General features: G+C 39.1%; 1 protein-coding gene and 1 long non-coding RNA gene across 2 annotated transcripts in view; one reads left to right on the top strand and one right to left on the bottom strand.

Annotated features, from left to right (window-relative positions):
- The window catches only part of LOC110129169 (uncharacterized), a 271914-nt gene that overhangs the window by 2290 nt on the left and 252900 nt on the right, over nucleotides 1-16724 (top strand). The gene's annotated exons all lie outside the window — the stretch shown is intronic.
- ITGA1 (integrin subunit alpha 1) overlaps nucleotides 1-16724 on the bottom strand; it is a 225181-nt gene that overhangs the window by 149923 nt on the left and 58534 nt on the right. The window contains exon 5 of the mRNA XM_070476666.1: nucleotides 9894-10803. Coding sequence (XP_070332767.1) covers nucleotides 9894-9954 — 61 coding nt within the window. The 5' untranslated portion in view covers nucleotides 9955-10803. The remainder of the gene's footprint in view (nucleotides 1-9893; nucleotides 10804-16724) is intronic.

Raw genomic sequence — 16724 nt, 5'->3', positions numbered from 1 at the left:
CCGTAACAGAATTTTTTTTTTTTTAAGTAATCTGAGCTTGTTGAATGATCAGATGTTTTTCTCCCAGATTTTGCATTATAACTTAGTCTTTCTAGGTCAGTCATCACAGTTCTGAGTTACTTGAGGGTTCTCATTCTCTGTTAAAATCCAAATTCCCTGAAATTCAAGGCTTTCAAGACATGACTTTACAAATTTTATTTCCCTGTACCCGCTTCAGCCCCCTAAATTCCTCAATGGGAGCAGTCTTTGTTCCCTGTACATCCTGGCAACTTTCTACTTTGCTGCCTTAGCTCTTATCTTTATAAAATGTCACTTTCTCTCACCAGTACTTCCATAAATCCTACTTATCATTAAACTTAAATGTTACCTTAAAGTTGAAACCATGCATTCTATTAGTTGGATACATATCTTTTCTTTCTTACTGAACTCTGGATGGGTTCATCCTTGCATCCCTCCACTGTCCCATGAAAAGTCCCCTTGCACCCAGTAGGCACTCATATATGGATGACGAGCTGAGTGAATCGGATAAAAAAATGTAGCGACTATATTTATTATTATACTATATTATATATTATATATACTCTCTCTATATATGCTATATATACTATATTATTACAGATACTTCTTAAGACACTGATATTATTAACTATAGCTCACCTGGTTTACAAAATAATTCCCCTTATTTTCATACTTCTATGATTATAGTAGTTATATAACATATAGCAGTATAGAGTATTTTCAGTCTTTAAGTAAGCAAAATCATGAGAAAAAAACAAAATTTAACTAGGTTTCTTTAAATACTAATTTTATACTTATTTATTGGCTCTTTGAAGATAGAAATCTTTGTATCAGTAACTTTAATTATATTTATTTTTCCTGTAAACTTTTATTTATATTAATCTCCCCAGAAAAAAGAGAAGTCAGTGTTGTTGCTTCCAAAAGCTTTCAATTTGTTGTTGTTGATATACTTCCAGTGTCTCAGAAAGACAATTGGGCTAGAAGTCAAGTATCCTGGATTGTAATTCTTACGCTGTCAATTGTTTTTACTATAATTTCTGGCACCACTTACTCTCTTTGAAACTGAACTTCTTTTACTTAGGAATTGAGGAAATTGAATTCAGTAATTAAAATTGTTTTAATTGTGAAACCTATTCTGCAATGGTATTTTTAAAAAATTAAAACACTGCCCATAATCTCACCCTGAAACATTTATTTTCAGTTTTGAATCTGATTCTTCTAAGGTCGATTTTAGTGGTAAAAGACCAATATTAATTTTAATGTTTGCATGTCAAGAGTCAGCAGACCTGAGTTATGGTCTTTTCTATCTAGATTTTAGCAACTTTAGATAAGTTCCCAACCTCTATAAACCTAAACTTTTTCACTGTAAACTATAAATAAGACTGTCTACCTCTCGCATTCACTATCCCTTAGAAGGTTTTAATGAGATTATGATACTTTGAAAATTGTGAAACTCTATAGACATGTAAGGTATTGTTGTAAATCTCTAAGAATACCTGGCTTGAAAATAGAGATTTGGCTCAGACAAAGCAAGGAGCAAGGGCTCACTTTAACATGATCACAATTATTCAGCCTTGAAAAATGACTGGTTCAGTAGAGTTGAATGATGGATGATCTGTTGGGTGCATTTATGTGTACTACTTACCACCTCCTTTCCAGGGAAACCTTAGGTTACTCCCACCAGGAGATGGCTCATGTACCTCGCTGATTACAATCCTTCCTATTATAATAATAATGTTAGAAATGATTTGTGTGATAGCAGCAGGGCTAATGGGCTGTCTTGTTTGAATATTCTATACTTAGCACAGTGACCCTTACATAGTAGAGTCTGTATACATTTTCTTGTATCCATCTTCTATTTTTTGCAAAGGTTACTCTCCAACAACACAAACCTAATATTTTCCTTTCTCTGCTTTGGGGGCTTTTCCCATTATTGCTTCTTTGCTTGTCTAGTACTTCTTTCAGACTCTGAGCTTCTTAAGTCCAGACACTACCTTTTATTGTGTTCCTTTGTATCTCTTTTCATGTGTTCCTGGAACCCAGCACAACTGGTACATTATCATAATTATATGAGAGAATGAGTGGTTATTAGCTCTACTTTAATTCAGAGTTTTTAACTTGTCTGTGAAATCACATTCTGTTTTATAATGTTACTAATAATTTGAAAGGAAGATTTCTCTTAAGATAAGTTTTTGTAAACCTATTTCATTTTTTTGAGCTATCTATGCATGGATAAGAAAATGATTAATTTTAAATATATCTTAATGAGAAAAAAGTCTTAAAATGTTATAAAATAGTGTATGATGACAATTGGTGTTATTACACTTGTTTTGGAAAATGATCTTTACTGAATAAACAGCCAGCACTCTTATATAAATTTCTAGTCATGACTGCAATAGTTATTTAAGAGAGAATGTGCTAAAAAAAAAAAAGAGAGAGAGAGAGAATGTGCTAACCTTAGATTGTACAAAGATGCCTATGTGACCTCCACAAGCAAAGTTAGTGGTTGACTGGGAGGATTATTCAGCTAATTCAAGTAAAATGGTAAAAGCGAAAAGGGGAAAGTGTTTTGTCTTGCTTTAAGGAACTTGCTATACTCACTATCTAAATTTTAATTTGTGATTAAAAATACTTACTTGCAATTGTCAAAAAACAATATAAAGCCTCCTACTAAATAAATAATCTTATCAACAAAAATGTGTGGGAGAGTATATTCCTGTTTGTATGAATCTCTATATAATGTAGGATTATTTTATTAGAATATTACAGTAAAATATGTAGTTTTAGGAAATGGTCAATAATTTTGAATTTTCAAACTGTAGTACTCGGCAAACTAAAAGTATATAGTTAAAAAGAGAATTTTGAAAAGCACATTTGTAAGTTGTATTAGGAGTATAGGATTTATAATAAAATATGCAGACCATCTTAATCATTTGAGGTTCCAATGTGATTGATTTAGGTATCCTATTCAAATTTAAGAATTTTCATGTATTTCAGCAGATCTCAGATAGTTCATACCAAAAAAATATGTCTTCACTGCTTTTACTATCTTAATTATAATGATTTTTCAAAGATTTCTCACTTATTTTGTTTATAGAGCTCTACCATTTTTATAAAGCAATATTAATGTTTTGCACATAAAGTGAATTCTTAATTCCAACCAGTGCATATATTTTAATTGCCTTTTAAGATTTAGTTGACTTTTTAATTTTCCTAAGTTAGAAAAGACATTTGATAAAAAATTAGGTCCCGTCAAATATACTTGGTCCTGGTACTAACCACTGATATGAAAGAATATTACAGATATTAAAGCCTGCCAAAACAGAGTTACTGATCCTGTGACCTGGAACATTTTTGAATTATTTTATTGTCACTTTTCTCCCTAACCTTCCTCTTAAAGGTAGAGTATTCACAGGAAGCTCTGTTATTGGGAGCTGGTGAGGTTGCTGGTGTCAGAGGAGCAATTATTCCTTGAATCAAATTTGGCCCTGGAAGATAACTAAAAGGAGGACAGGGTTCATATCTTTGTATCCAGGAGTGTGTTTGGAATCTCATGATGCAGTTTTTAAAAATGTGATAGAAAATCGCATGTAGATATGCTGCATGTTATTTATTATAATTTTCAGATGTATATATTTCAACATTTTAACATCTCTTGAAACTAGGAGGCATCTGTAGGTTCAACAATTATAATTAGATTGGCAGTACTTTTCTTTCTTAATAGTACCTAAAATACTGGTGCATCAGTCACTTGGTGGTGATTTCCATTCAACTAGATATAAATATGGATAGATAGAAATAGATAGAATATTCCTGATATAACTAAAAGAGACAACTTGACTCCTTTATTATTTTATGAGTTTGTTTGTAGTCTGTTCCTTTGTAACTCATTCAGTAGCAAATTTTCAAGTACCTATTATTCATAGACGGTAGGGATAATAAACAAAGACCCTATTCTCAACAGAGCATACACTAATCTGGGAAAATAGGCAACTTGATGTTTAATTTTAATATGCTGTATATTATAGAAGCAAAGGTGCTAGAGGCATACAAGGATCTGGGGGAAGGGGTTCAGTCTACTCCAGTGGCTTCATGGAAATAACGTTCACATGGGGACTTGAGGATCAGTAGCACCATAACTGCGTATGCAAAGACCTGGAGATTTCAGAGGAGCTGGCACAATGGAGGAGCTGAAAGAAGCTCAATAATCATAAAGACAGGAATATATTCAGCTCATTTACATCTGTTGATACACTACTGTACTTGCTTTGAGAGCGAATACAATTCTCCAGTCAGGGACCACTCTGAATTGGCAATGTATTCTGACTTTAGCATTGTGGCAACGATTCCAAATATCTTTCATCTCAATTTTTTAACAAGAATTCAGATATACTATATTGTATTTCATACAACAGAAGAGCGGTGTAGGTAAAGAATAGCATTTTGATGCCTAGTTTTCTGAATATATTTAAAACATGAGCTCCTTTATTTTATAAATTAGTTAAGGGGCATATTAAAATTCAGCCAGTTCTACATCTAATGGGATGTTTGTTGGGTTGAGGTGTTGGAACCCAGGCAGAGGAGCATGCATCTAAGGGAGTCAGATCAACAGTTATAAGTTGTGGCCCTAGAGCTCATGCATCAAAATAACAGCATGAGAGCAGGGAAGAAAAGTAGGCAAGCTAGTTTGGCATGTATACTTTATTGCTACCGTTACTGCCCATTTATTAAACAAATGAACAAAAGTCCTCTGAATTTATTGCTGACTTTCCAGACTTCATAATGACTTAAATATTTTCACTATTTTCAGCAGTTCCTGACAATCCACTGTATGTCATTGGAGGTCATTTCTTTGTTATAAGCAAGTGGCTGACTTCCTTCCATATCCAGCCATTAGCTCACTGGACTTCTTTTAGAATAGGAAATCTTGCCTGTGAAAAAAATCATAAAAGAAGACACCAGCTTGTAGTCTAGCTGAAATGTTTCTATGGAGGAAAGATACACAACTCAATTAGGGATAATTCTGTGTTTGTATTTTTAATAAGCAGAGATTATAATTTTTTGAGTTATAATTTGAGTAATTTTGAGTTATAATGAGTCTTATTTGAGTTATAATTAATGTAGGAAGGGACATCATCTAATTTCACTATATACCTAAAAGTCATGGAAAACAGACCCACTTCATCATTAATCGGATCCTTATCAAAGTCTTTTAGACAATTAGACTTGGATTTAACATTTAGAGGGTTGAGCAAGAGGGAAATGGATTTATATTTAGACAGCCAGTTGTTGTTATTCAGTCCCAAAGTCATGTCTGACTCTGCGCCTCCATGGACTGCAGCACGCCAGGCTCCCCTGTCTTTCACTGTCTCTTCGAGTTTGCTCAGATTCATAGGCACTGAGTTGGTGATGCTATCTAACCATCTCATCCTCTGGCGCCCCCTTCTTTTGCCTTCAGTATTTCCCAGCATCATGGTCTTTTCCAAAATGGTATATTATTTCAGAACATGTGAGATCTGAATAGAGTATAGGCTTTGCCATTTATTAATTGTGTGACTTTTGTCAAATTAGTCTCTTAGTTTCTTCATCTGTAAAATATGAATAATAGTTCCAGAATTTCCCCTTTTTGAGACTGAAATGTAGTATGTGCAAAATTCTTGGCACAGGGCCTCATATATAATACATTCTCAAAAAACATGTGCCTTTCAGCAATTAGTTGCGCTAGCTCTTCTCTGTTATTGTCTTGATCTTTGTCCCCTGGGAGTTTGAATTTTGCCATTTGGACATGACCAGTGGGAGAGCTGGGCAAGGCGCGGGGGGTAGGAGGAAAAGGCAGGGTGTTCACTTCCCCCGCTTTCTCCCTGCTGGGCCTCAGCTTTGGCACGAGCTGCATTCTGTGGCCATGGCCGCAGCTCCTGTCCAGTGGTCCCCCTCCCATAGCCAGAGGTCACGGTCAAGCTGACACTGCTGCCCCGTCAGGCCTAGGAACAGCCGTGGCTTTTCATCTCATGTTGCTTCAGGTGCTTTCTTCCTACTTGTTCCTGCTTGTTCTACGTGCTCCGCCAACTTTTGCCAATTCCTTTCTATGTTTCTGCAAACAGTCCCTTGACTTAAGTCAGTTTTCTTAAGCTAAATCCTTTATATGTGCCACTAGTTCTTTTGCTGGGACTTTCACATATTTAAAGTAATGATAGAGACTTTAGACATAGAGAAGGGCATCTTTCTTGACACATCATGTTTAAATGCTGAGAAAAGTTAATACAAGATAATCCTAAATATAATGGGAAGTTTACTGAGATGGTTTATTAGAGAGATGGTTGTTGTGATGTAAACCCAGCTTTGAAGACTGGAGAGAGTTTGTTTAGAGGGCAGGGGGTAGTAAGAAAGAAGGGTGGAATGCTTTTCTAGATGTGTAAAATAGTGTCATATGCACAGTAGCAAAATAAGCATGAGGACTAATGGGGGAAATAATGAAATGTGACTGGCTGTCATGACTGGTTTATGTTCAGAGGTTTTGGTAGGCAGAGTAATGGTTTTTCATATATCTTCATTTCCTAATCCCTGGAACTTGCAAATGTATCACTATATATGGCAAAAAGGATTTGGTATATATGATTACATTAAGAATCTTGAGCTGGGGAGATTATCCTGGATTATTCAGGGGAGCCCAGCATAATTAGCATTTTTATATGAGTCAGGAAATAGGGTCAGCATCAGAGATGGAGATGTGGTGAAGCAGCAGTCACAGGAAAGATTTGAAGATGCTACTTTACTGGCTTTGAAGATGGAGGATGGAGCTACAAGCCAAGGAATGCAGATTGCCTTTGCAATCTGGAAAAGGTAAGGAAATGAATTCTCCCCTAGAACCTCCAGAAAAAAGGCAGCCCTGCCAACATCTTGATTTTAGCCCAGTGAGACTTCTGACCCATATAACTACAAGTGGTAAATTTGTCTTGTTTTAAGCCAGTAAATCTGAGGCAATCTGTTATGACAGCAATAGGAAACTGATAAAAGGCACAGTAGGAGACAGAGGGTAGTGGATTAGGGCAGACCCTGAAAGGTTGGTTGAGAATTGTGGATTTTATCTCATGGATAACATAGAGCCACCAAAGGTTTTTGGCTAAAGACTAAGGTATGATAAAAACTATGTATTAGGAAGATTAATTAGAGGTTAAGTTCAGACTGAAGACTAGAAGATGAGTTCTATAGTACTGTGCATGGGTGGGTATGGTGATAAGACCCCAGATTCTATGGATTCTGTGGACTCTATGGATTGACGAGAAGTTTGTAAGGAAGCTGACGACATGATGACTGACAGGATAACCAACAAAGAAAAAGAAGACATCAAGTTTTAGATCCTTCTGTTATGCTGTGAAATGGGCATAAATATAGCACATAAGAAGGCTTCCCAGTTGGCTCAATGGTAAACAATCTGCCTGCCAATGCAGGAGACTCAGGTTCTATCCCTGGGTCAGAGGATCCCCTGGAGAAGAAAATGGCAACCTACTCCAGTATTGTTGCCTGGGAAACCCCATGGGCAGAGGAGCCTGGTGGGCTACAGTTCATGGGGTCATAAAGGAATCAGACATGACTTAACGAATAAACAACAACAACATAACACATATGAGGAACCTGTTGATTCTTAGATAATAACTTTAAATTTTAATATGGTTGAATAATATATAATATATATATATATATATAAATATATACACACAAAAGAGAATTAAATGTAATTTAGAAATGTGTATGCATTATTTTCCTTTCACCCCCTTACTGGTTTTAACAAGGTTCTCCAGGGGATGTTCCCCACTCAGGGATTGAACCTGGGTCTCCTGCATTATAGGCAGATTCTTTACTGTCTGGGCCATCAGGGAAGCCCTTCATGCATTATTTTCCTTTAAGTCCTTTCTTGGATTTAGCAAGGTTTATTACCCACAATGGGCTTTCCAGGTGGCACTAGTGGTAAAGAACCTGCTTGCCAGTACAGGAGACATAAGAGATGCAGGTTTGATCCCTGGGTTGGGAAGATCCCTTGGAAGAGAGCATAGCAACCCACTCTAGTATTCTTGCCTGGAGAATCCCATGGATAGAGGAGTCTGGTGGGCTTATATTCTGTAGGGTCACAAAGAGCTCGATGCTACTGAAGCAACTTAGCACATATGTATGCATTACCCCCAACAATTGCAGAAAACCAACGGTATACAAACATAGCTGTTTTAGGCATAAGAAAATAAAGTAGTTGAATATATATATTATATATGAAGTTGTAATTTACTTCTATTTTTTTGCGTTTCATTCTTTTCAGAGGATTTGCAAACCTCATTTGATTATTTCTACACTGAAAGTCGCTCAGTCATGTCCATCTCTTTGCGACTCCATGGACCTGTAGCCTGCCAGGGTCCTCTGTCCGTGGAATTCTCCAGATTGAACCCAGGTCTCCCCCATTGCAGACGGATTCTTTATTGTCTGAGCTACCAGAGAAACCCAAGAATACTGGAGTGGGTAGCCCATCCTTTCTCCAGGGGAACTTCCAGACCCAGGAGTTGAACAGGGGTCTCCTGTGTTGCAGGCAGATTCTTTACCAGATGAGCTACCAGGGAAACCTATTTCTAAATTAGTGACTGCTTATTCAGTAACATGAGAAAGGTACAACTTGAGTACTTAGTAAAACATTCAAATTTTGCACAACAACAACAACAAGATGCAGACAGCTTCCAAAAACATTGAGTTGGAGAGGAATCATAGGTCAAATGGGCTTCCCTGGTGGCGCTAGTGGTAAAGAACCCGCCTGCCAATGCAGGAGGCAGTAAGACACTTGGGATGGATCCCTGGGTCGGGAAGATCACCTGGAGGAGAGTATGGCAATCCACTCCAGTATTCTTGGAACATCCCATGGACAGAGGAGCCTGGCAGGCTACAGTCCATAGCATTGTATAGAATTGGACATGACTTAACATGCATGCACACATAGCTCAAATAGTGTAAAGGAAAGTGACAGTGGCTTACAAGGTCAGCCATTTACTGACTGTAAAGCTCTTCAGAAGTTGACGCTATTTGGATTATTGGCTCTTTTCACACAAGGCTTCAGCCATCTGCCTTCTCTTTCTTTTACCCTTGCAACTTTTCCTGCTCAGTCAGTAACTGGTAGAAAAGAGCTAACCATCAGTTAATGATTTGGAAAATCTTAGAAAATGCTTTGATTCAACCTCCCCCCCCCCCCCCCAATTGAGTGTAAGCTTGCATCTCCACTGTGCTTAAGCCTATCCTAAAAGATATCTATTTATGCATAAGTAACAATACTTTATTTTGTATTTTAAAAATTATTCTGCTAATTGTCAAATGTTCACTACTTCCTCAATTTCAATATGTTCCTTTTCCTGGGTGCTAACACAGAGACAGCATTTCGGCACAAGAGACAACTTTGCCTTGCATTCTTCTCTTTCCTCCTCTGTAGCAGAAACTATCTTGAGTACATAAGAGCAAGAAAATGAATAATGTCCACTCGAGCAACCTGAAAGTAGAAACTCTACACACAAACACGGAAAAGGAAAGTAGAAGCCATTAGCAAAGTCCTAAAATACCATGCAGATTGTCAAAAACAACTTTAATTTAAAAAGTCAATTCCACCTTGTAAAGTTTTCAGCACTGCTCCCCCCATCATTGAGGCGGAGGGTTTTGAAACAATTTCAAAAGTAATTCACACCGAGAAACCAACGCAGAAAACTGCTTTTAGAGCTCCAACCTGCCCGGACTACCTGGAGCGCCCGAAAGTGGATCCGCGCTCCCTTCACCACTCCGGGCCGAAGCTCTGCGCGCCTCCCTCCCGGAGTCCCGCGCTCAGCAGATGCTCGGAGAAAAGCAGGGTCACTCACCGGAGAGGAGCCAGCAGTAGGCGACAGCGACCCCTGGGCTGGCGCGGCGCCGGGGGTCCATGACTGGAGTGGGCGCAGCGCCGCGGGGACGCGCGGGATCGGGGGCGAGGACTTGGCGGAACCGCGCGCAGGACCCGCGTTGCTCGCCGCCGGGGGTCTCAGTCGCTGGCCGGTCGGCCCCGGCGCCCAGGGAGCAGCGGGGCGATTTCCTGTGTTTTCCACCAGTGCCTCTAAGTTCGGTTCACGCTACTCGCCTCGCAGCATTGCCACATCGCCCCCCCTCTTCGTGCTCTGAAATCCCACTGGCAGCGTCCCAGGCTCTGTCTGAGACATGGACAAATAAAGCCAGCTTCGCGGGTCCTTGTTTAGGCTAAAGTCCACGAGCTGCGAAGCAAACCTTAAAGGGACATCTGCCTTTCATTGAGAGGGTGATTCCGCTCCCGGCGCCAACTCCCTAAGGTGGTAGGAACGCGGGCGAGGGCCGGACCTTGCGGGGGTGTCGTTAGCCCAGTGGCTCCGCCTTCGCACCCCTCGCTTCTCCCGGGGTCTGGGCACCCAGGCGCTTTCCAAGTGCCGGCGCTCCTCGGCCAGTAAGGGGAGGGGGGCGGCTTTCCTGGGGTCCGATTGCGCAGAAGGGATCAGTCCGTCTATGAAAGTGAGCGACTTTGGTTGCCGCGCGTCTCTCCTGCGAGCACTTGAACTTCGCTGTCCAGCCCTTTTGCACTCAAAGGGGGTGGGGGCGTCCACCCCGACACGCCCCTCTGACGGCTTGGCTTGCTGTAATCAGGGTTTGCTTCCTTTCTGCTGATTCGTGGTCACAGGGAGGCTTTTCTTTGGGAAAACTGTGATAGCTAGAGGAAAGGAGAGCGAAGACTGGGAGAAAAAGGGAAAGAGAAATGCAAGAGGGAATCTAGAGGGGAAGGAAGGGAGGAAAACAGTCTCGTTAAAAATGGAATGTGTGTGGGCTATTTGTTTAATCTCAGTTAGGTTGTTTGTACACTGGAAATTGAACCAAAGAAAGAATTTAGGGCACTGTTTTATTTCTTGTTGCTACAGACTTTTATAAATAAGAATGAACAAATTTGGGTGCATGTTATTTACTCCACATAGGAGTTTGCAGTGCTTCTCTCGCTGAGTTGTACATCCTTTGAGTCAAGAGCCACATCTACATGGTAACTTCACCAAATACTTGCTGTATTTAAATCATTTATGTTTTAATGGTTTTGAGAATTTCAAAGAATAGGAAGTAATGGATGAGTAGACTTGTATTTACAGATGTAGTGTGTGTGTGTGTGCACTCTCAGTGGCTCAGTCATTTCTGACTCTGTGACCCCAAGGAGTGTAACCCGACAAGTTCTTCTGTTCATGGAATTTTCCAGGCAAGAATACTGAAGTGGGTTGCCATTTCCTCCTCCAGAGGATCTTCTTGACCCAGGGATCAAACTCCCATCTCCTGCATTGGCAGGTGGATACTTTACCATTGACCTACATGGGAAGCCCCTTACAGGTGGTAGAGGGACTCAATTATATACAACTCTACTGAATTCGATTCAGTGTAACTACTAATTGAGTATTTCTGTCTAGCAGGACTAGAGTTAGGCAAGACAAGAGTGCCACCCAAAGGAGGACTCATTGCCTGGAATACAGTACAGGTGACACAGTACAGAGACGCCAAGGAAGGGCAGGGAGAAAGCCACAAGGATGATGGAATGGACTGCCAAATAGAAGATTGCAAGGATAAATGTTGGAGAAGATGAAATTTAAGAAGTTTAATGAAGATCAAAAATTGGGTGGGTAGAGGTGAGATGTTGATGTCCATCACATCTCAGAAAGGGACTTATCAGCCAAAGAATTCCTCTTCTAATTTATGAATGTGAAGTGATTCATTTCTTAGTAAGTATATTTAAAAATCCTGTAAGTCTGTAAAAAATTACATTGTATTGGGCCATAGTCAAACCTACTAGGCAGTACTTGGGCTCCTTTGCATGCAATCCTGCTAAGTCGCTTTTGTCATGTCCGATTCTTTGCAACCCTGTGGACTGTAGCCCGCCAGACTCCTCCGTGGGAGTTTCCAGGCAAGAATACTGGAGTGGGTTGTCATGCCTTCTCCAGGGGACCTTCCAGACCCAGGGATCAAACCCAACTCTCTTAAGTCTCCTGCGTTGGCAGACGGGTCCTTACCACTAGCACCACCTGGGAAGCTACTTTGCCTGTATTCAATGCTCTCAGTATCACACTTTGACTTTCTAATCTCTCATTTTTGTTAACTTGATATTATCAACCTACTTCCTTCCTCTTTCTGGAAAAGTTCTGCCACAGAATGCCTTTCCTGTGTATATCTCACTTGTCTGTAGTTTCACCTGCATCTTATGCTTCTTACCATGACCCAAAGGGCTTTGCAGTATAATCGGTAAATTCTATTTAATTGATTTCTGCTTAGACTTTAAGGCTTCCCTGTGGCTCAGATGGTAATGAATCTGCCTGCAACACGGGAGACCCAGGTTTGACCCCTGGGTTGGGAGATCCCCTGGAAAAGGGAATGACAACCCACTCCAGTATTCTTGCCTGGAGAATTCCATGGACAGAGGAGCCTGGTGGGCTACAGTGCATGGGGTCGCAAACAGTCCGAGATGACTGAGCAACTGACACTTTCACTTTCACTTAGATGTTAAAAAATAATATTTTCCCAAAAATATTTCTCCAAATTGTTCAGTTTTTAAGAACAGACAATAGTGTAAGTGGTCCATATAATCAAAGCTGTGGTTTTTCCAGTAGTCATGTACAGATGTGAGAGTTGGATCGTAAAGAAGGCTGAGCTCCATAGAATTGATGCTTTCAAACTGTGGTGCTGGAGAATATTCTTGAGAGCCCCCTGGATTGTAAGGAGATCAAACCAGTCAATCCTAAAGGAAATCAGTCCTGAATATTCATTGGAAGGACTGTTGCTGAGGCTGAAGCTCCAATACTTTGGCCACCTGATGCAAAGAGCTGACTCATTGGAAAAGACCCTGATGCTGGGAAAGATTTAAGGTAAAAGAAGAAGGGGGCCACAGAGGATGGGATAGTTAGATTTCATCACTGACTCAATGGATGTGAATTTGAGCAAACTATGAGAGATAGTAGAGGATAGAGGAGCCTAGCGTGCTACAGTTCAAGAGGTTTCAAAGAGTCAGACATGATTTAGTGACTGAACAGCAACAAAATATTTGTGTGTCTGTGTGCATATAGGTATACACACACATATATACATATGCATGTACATATGAAATTATATAAAATTGCAATATATTCAATTAGAAAAAAATGAAAAGAGAAATTCTAAAATTATAATTGAGCCTATAGTTACTGAGAACTTTACCTTTCTTTGGGGTGGGGTGTTAATAAATACTTTGAATGTAAATATTTTAAAAATCTCCTCTAGGATTTACAGAATAATGGTGATAAACACCACTACCAGTGCTGTGGTTTTTGAAGTTATTTTTCATATATGTTATGAATCTTGTAGCTGTGTTTATCAGTCTTCTTCATGTCAGGTTAATGCAGATGCAGAGAGTGAGAAAACAGCTATTGCTGGAGAAGTTAATTTAGAATAAGTGTTCATTTCCTAAATTTCAATACTTCTAAACAAAAATCAATGTCAGAAAAGCTACCTTCTTAACCAGTTTATCCTAACTAACAGAAAGACATGCCACTGAGTGAATTGAGGCTTAGAGAAGATAAAAGTAGTGGTCACAAACTAGTAATTATATTACTTGATGGCTAATGTTAAACTCTTCTCTGGGGGCTCAGAAGATAAAGAATCTGCCTGCAATACCAGAGACCTGGGTTTGATCCCTGGGTCAGGAACATTCCCTGGAGAAGGGAATGGCTACCCACTCAGGTATTCTTGCCTGGAGAATTTCATGTAAAGAGGAGCCTGGAAGACTACAAATTCATGGGGTCACAAAGAGGTAGACACACTGAGTGACTAACACTTTCATTTTTCTCAATGTTAAACTCTAGGCTTTATGTTATATACTTTTCTATTTTAAGTGAGACAATCTGATCAGATCTCTTAGAGTTTGGAAATATTGGTGAAAATTAAAAATACACTAAGATGTTAGAGGCTGAACTGATTGAGAATTTGGAAAGTAGAGTCTGTGAAATGATGCAAAAGTAATAGGGGTTGCTCACTAATAATCTCAAAAAGAGAAAGATACTTCATTCCAAAGTATTCTCCTTGGAGCTTATCTAACATATGAATAAGATTACTATACGTTCTGGAGTTAAGACTGCATGGATTCAAGTCCTGGAACTACCATCTGGGAGCTGTGTGCTCAGGAAGAATTATTTGATTTCTCTAAGGCTCAGTTTTCTCAGAAGGAAAATGGGGATGAAAATATTGCTTATCCTTGAAGACTGTTGTGAAGATTAAATGAGACATGCCTACAAAGCATTTAGCACAATGCCTAGTTTTAAAGTAAATGCGTAATAAAATGAATCATTTGTCTCAGTGGTAGAAGAATTAGTAGTAGTTAGACATTGGAAGCATAGGTCAGGGCCTCTGTGTGGTGGGCCCTACAGGAAGTGATGTCATTGGATGGGCATCAGAAGGGAGCTTTAGCATTTGGCTAAAACGTTACCATCAATTCCTATTATTGTATCTAAAATCTTCACCGTTAGGATATAATTATCTTGAAGATATAAAAATTATAAAACCTGTAAAATGGGCATACATCAAGTCATCAGAGCCCTTTATGGCATTAGCAAGGATTTGCTTTTCAAATTAGCTAGCTGTCAAAAATTTTTTTTTTAACAAGAGAAGAAAAATTTCACTAAGGGGTTAGGAATAAAAGAGAGGCTGGAGTTCTGCTTCTGGTGTATGCCAGGGTTCTTTGGTAGTAAGATCATGGATTCTCAAGGCCACAACATAAAAAAGGTATCCCCCTCTGGGTACCAGGATAGTGTCAATTTTACTCAATAATAAATAACTTTTAAACTATTATATGTTAAAGTAACATTTTTATAGGCAAAATACAAAATGGTATGTTTCGAAAAGTTAGAGGTTTCAAATACATTTTAAAGTAGCTTCAAGTGTGCTTTCATTCTCCCTCTTTGAGGATTTAGGGGTAGGTGTTAGTTTTTATAAAGATTTCATGATGATTCAGATTTTAAAATTTTACTCTGTATGTGTTTAGAATAATGCAGTCCAAGACAGAGATACTAATTCATGGGGCTAACCCATACAGGCAGCTCAATCTAGTTCAGTAAATTCTGAGTTCCTGCTATGTATCAGACTCCAGGGTTATGTTCTGCTGAGGCAAAAAATGGGTAGAATAGTTGTTTTTCTACTGAAAATTGCTGTCTATTAACTTCTTTCACTTGTAACTAGGAACAGAAAATAAGCAGTTTTGTCCTCAATTCTAACATTGGTATGTTTCATTTTAAGCTTGTTAAATTAAGCAGTTTGGTGAAATTATCATATTCATTGTTGTTACCTTGACTTAAGAACTCATGATACTTCTTCTGTGACCAAAATAAAGTCATGTTTATGATGACAGTGATGTGGGACTTGAACTTTACCACCAAGCAACCTTTTTTGGTCTTGTTATTGTGTAATGTTCTTGTGTGAATGTTTTTTCACTTAAAATATAAAAAAGGTGTTCCTCCCGCTCTATTTCCTGGATAAGTCTGTGCCAGAAACCTGGTCCAAAGACGTTTGGGCAATGGGTACTTGTGAAAAAAGATCTGACTTTAGGATCCTGGTGAGGGACAGTTCTTAACACTGTAGTAAACTTCCCTAAAACTTGGCAGAGTTCAGCATGAGAGAGACAGTAAGACTACAGTGAAGGGAGTGAGTACCAGGGTGGAGCCCTGGCAAGGATGTTTAATTTGCGGCGCTCTCTGACTCAATGGAACCACCACTCACGACAGTAACATTTTAGCTGTGTTGCTGCATCACTGAATTTGAAATGTGAGTTGATTACATTTTAAGGTATTAGGCAATTCTAGAATTATTTGAACAACTTGATTTAATTATTTTCCTTTAACCAATTTCTAAAAAGTTAAAACAAGTAAATGGGCTCTAAAATCCCAGGATTGTAGCAAATAAGTGATTAGTTAGTAATCAAGCTAAGAACATAGGTATTTCTTATAATAGGACTGGTCAGTAGGTATCTATATCTACGCTGAAGTGTGTGTGCTCAGTTGTGTCCAACTCTTTGATACCTCATGGACTGTAGCCCGCCAGGCTCCTCTGTCCATGGAACTTTCCAGGCAAGAATACTGGAGTGGGTAGCCATTCCCTTCTCCAGGGGATCTGCCTGACCCAGGGATCAAACCTGTGTCTTTTGCACCTCTTGCACTGGCGAGCAGATTCTTTACCACTGTGCCACCTGGGAAGCCCCATGTGTCTGTATATATATAAATACATCAAGAGAAAGAAAGTCTATTATTTTGCTCTAAAATAATAACAAGTAGATTATTTTACAAATTATGTGGCTATTTTTCATCTTTTACTAGATCATAATCTATATCAAGATAGTCATTTTTATTACCTGCAGACATCTGCCCCCATGTAATTCATTCATTCAAACATTTATGAAATTACTTCTGTGCAGAAGCAAGTCTTTTAAGTCCTGCAGATTCAGAGGTGTTGAAGTGCATGGCCCTGTCCTCAAGAAAATTCACAAGCTATCTAAATATATGCATAGAATGTTATTTCTATTGCATCTGATTAACCCTAGAATGGAAGGTATTGTTAACAGGAAGAAAAAGAGTTTCAGAGATGGTGGCACTGGAATTTAGCCTTGCAGAAAGTGGGCAGAGGTTTCGTAGATGGAGAAAAGGAGA

The sequence above is a fragment of the Odocoileus virginianus genome, chromosome 14 (genome assembly GCF_023699985.2).
Source record: "Odocoileus virginianus isolate 20LAN1187 ecotype Illinois chromosome 14, Ovbor_1.2, whole genome shotgun sequence".
Taxonomy (NCBI): domain Eukaryota; kingdom Metazoa; phylum Chordata; class Mammalia; order Artiodactyla; family Cervidae; genus Odocoileus; species Odocoileus virginianus.
The sequence above is the reverse complement of the archived record's forward strand: the minus strand, read 5'-3'. Positions and strand labels throughout refer to the sequence as shown.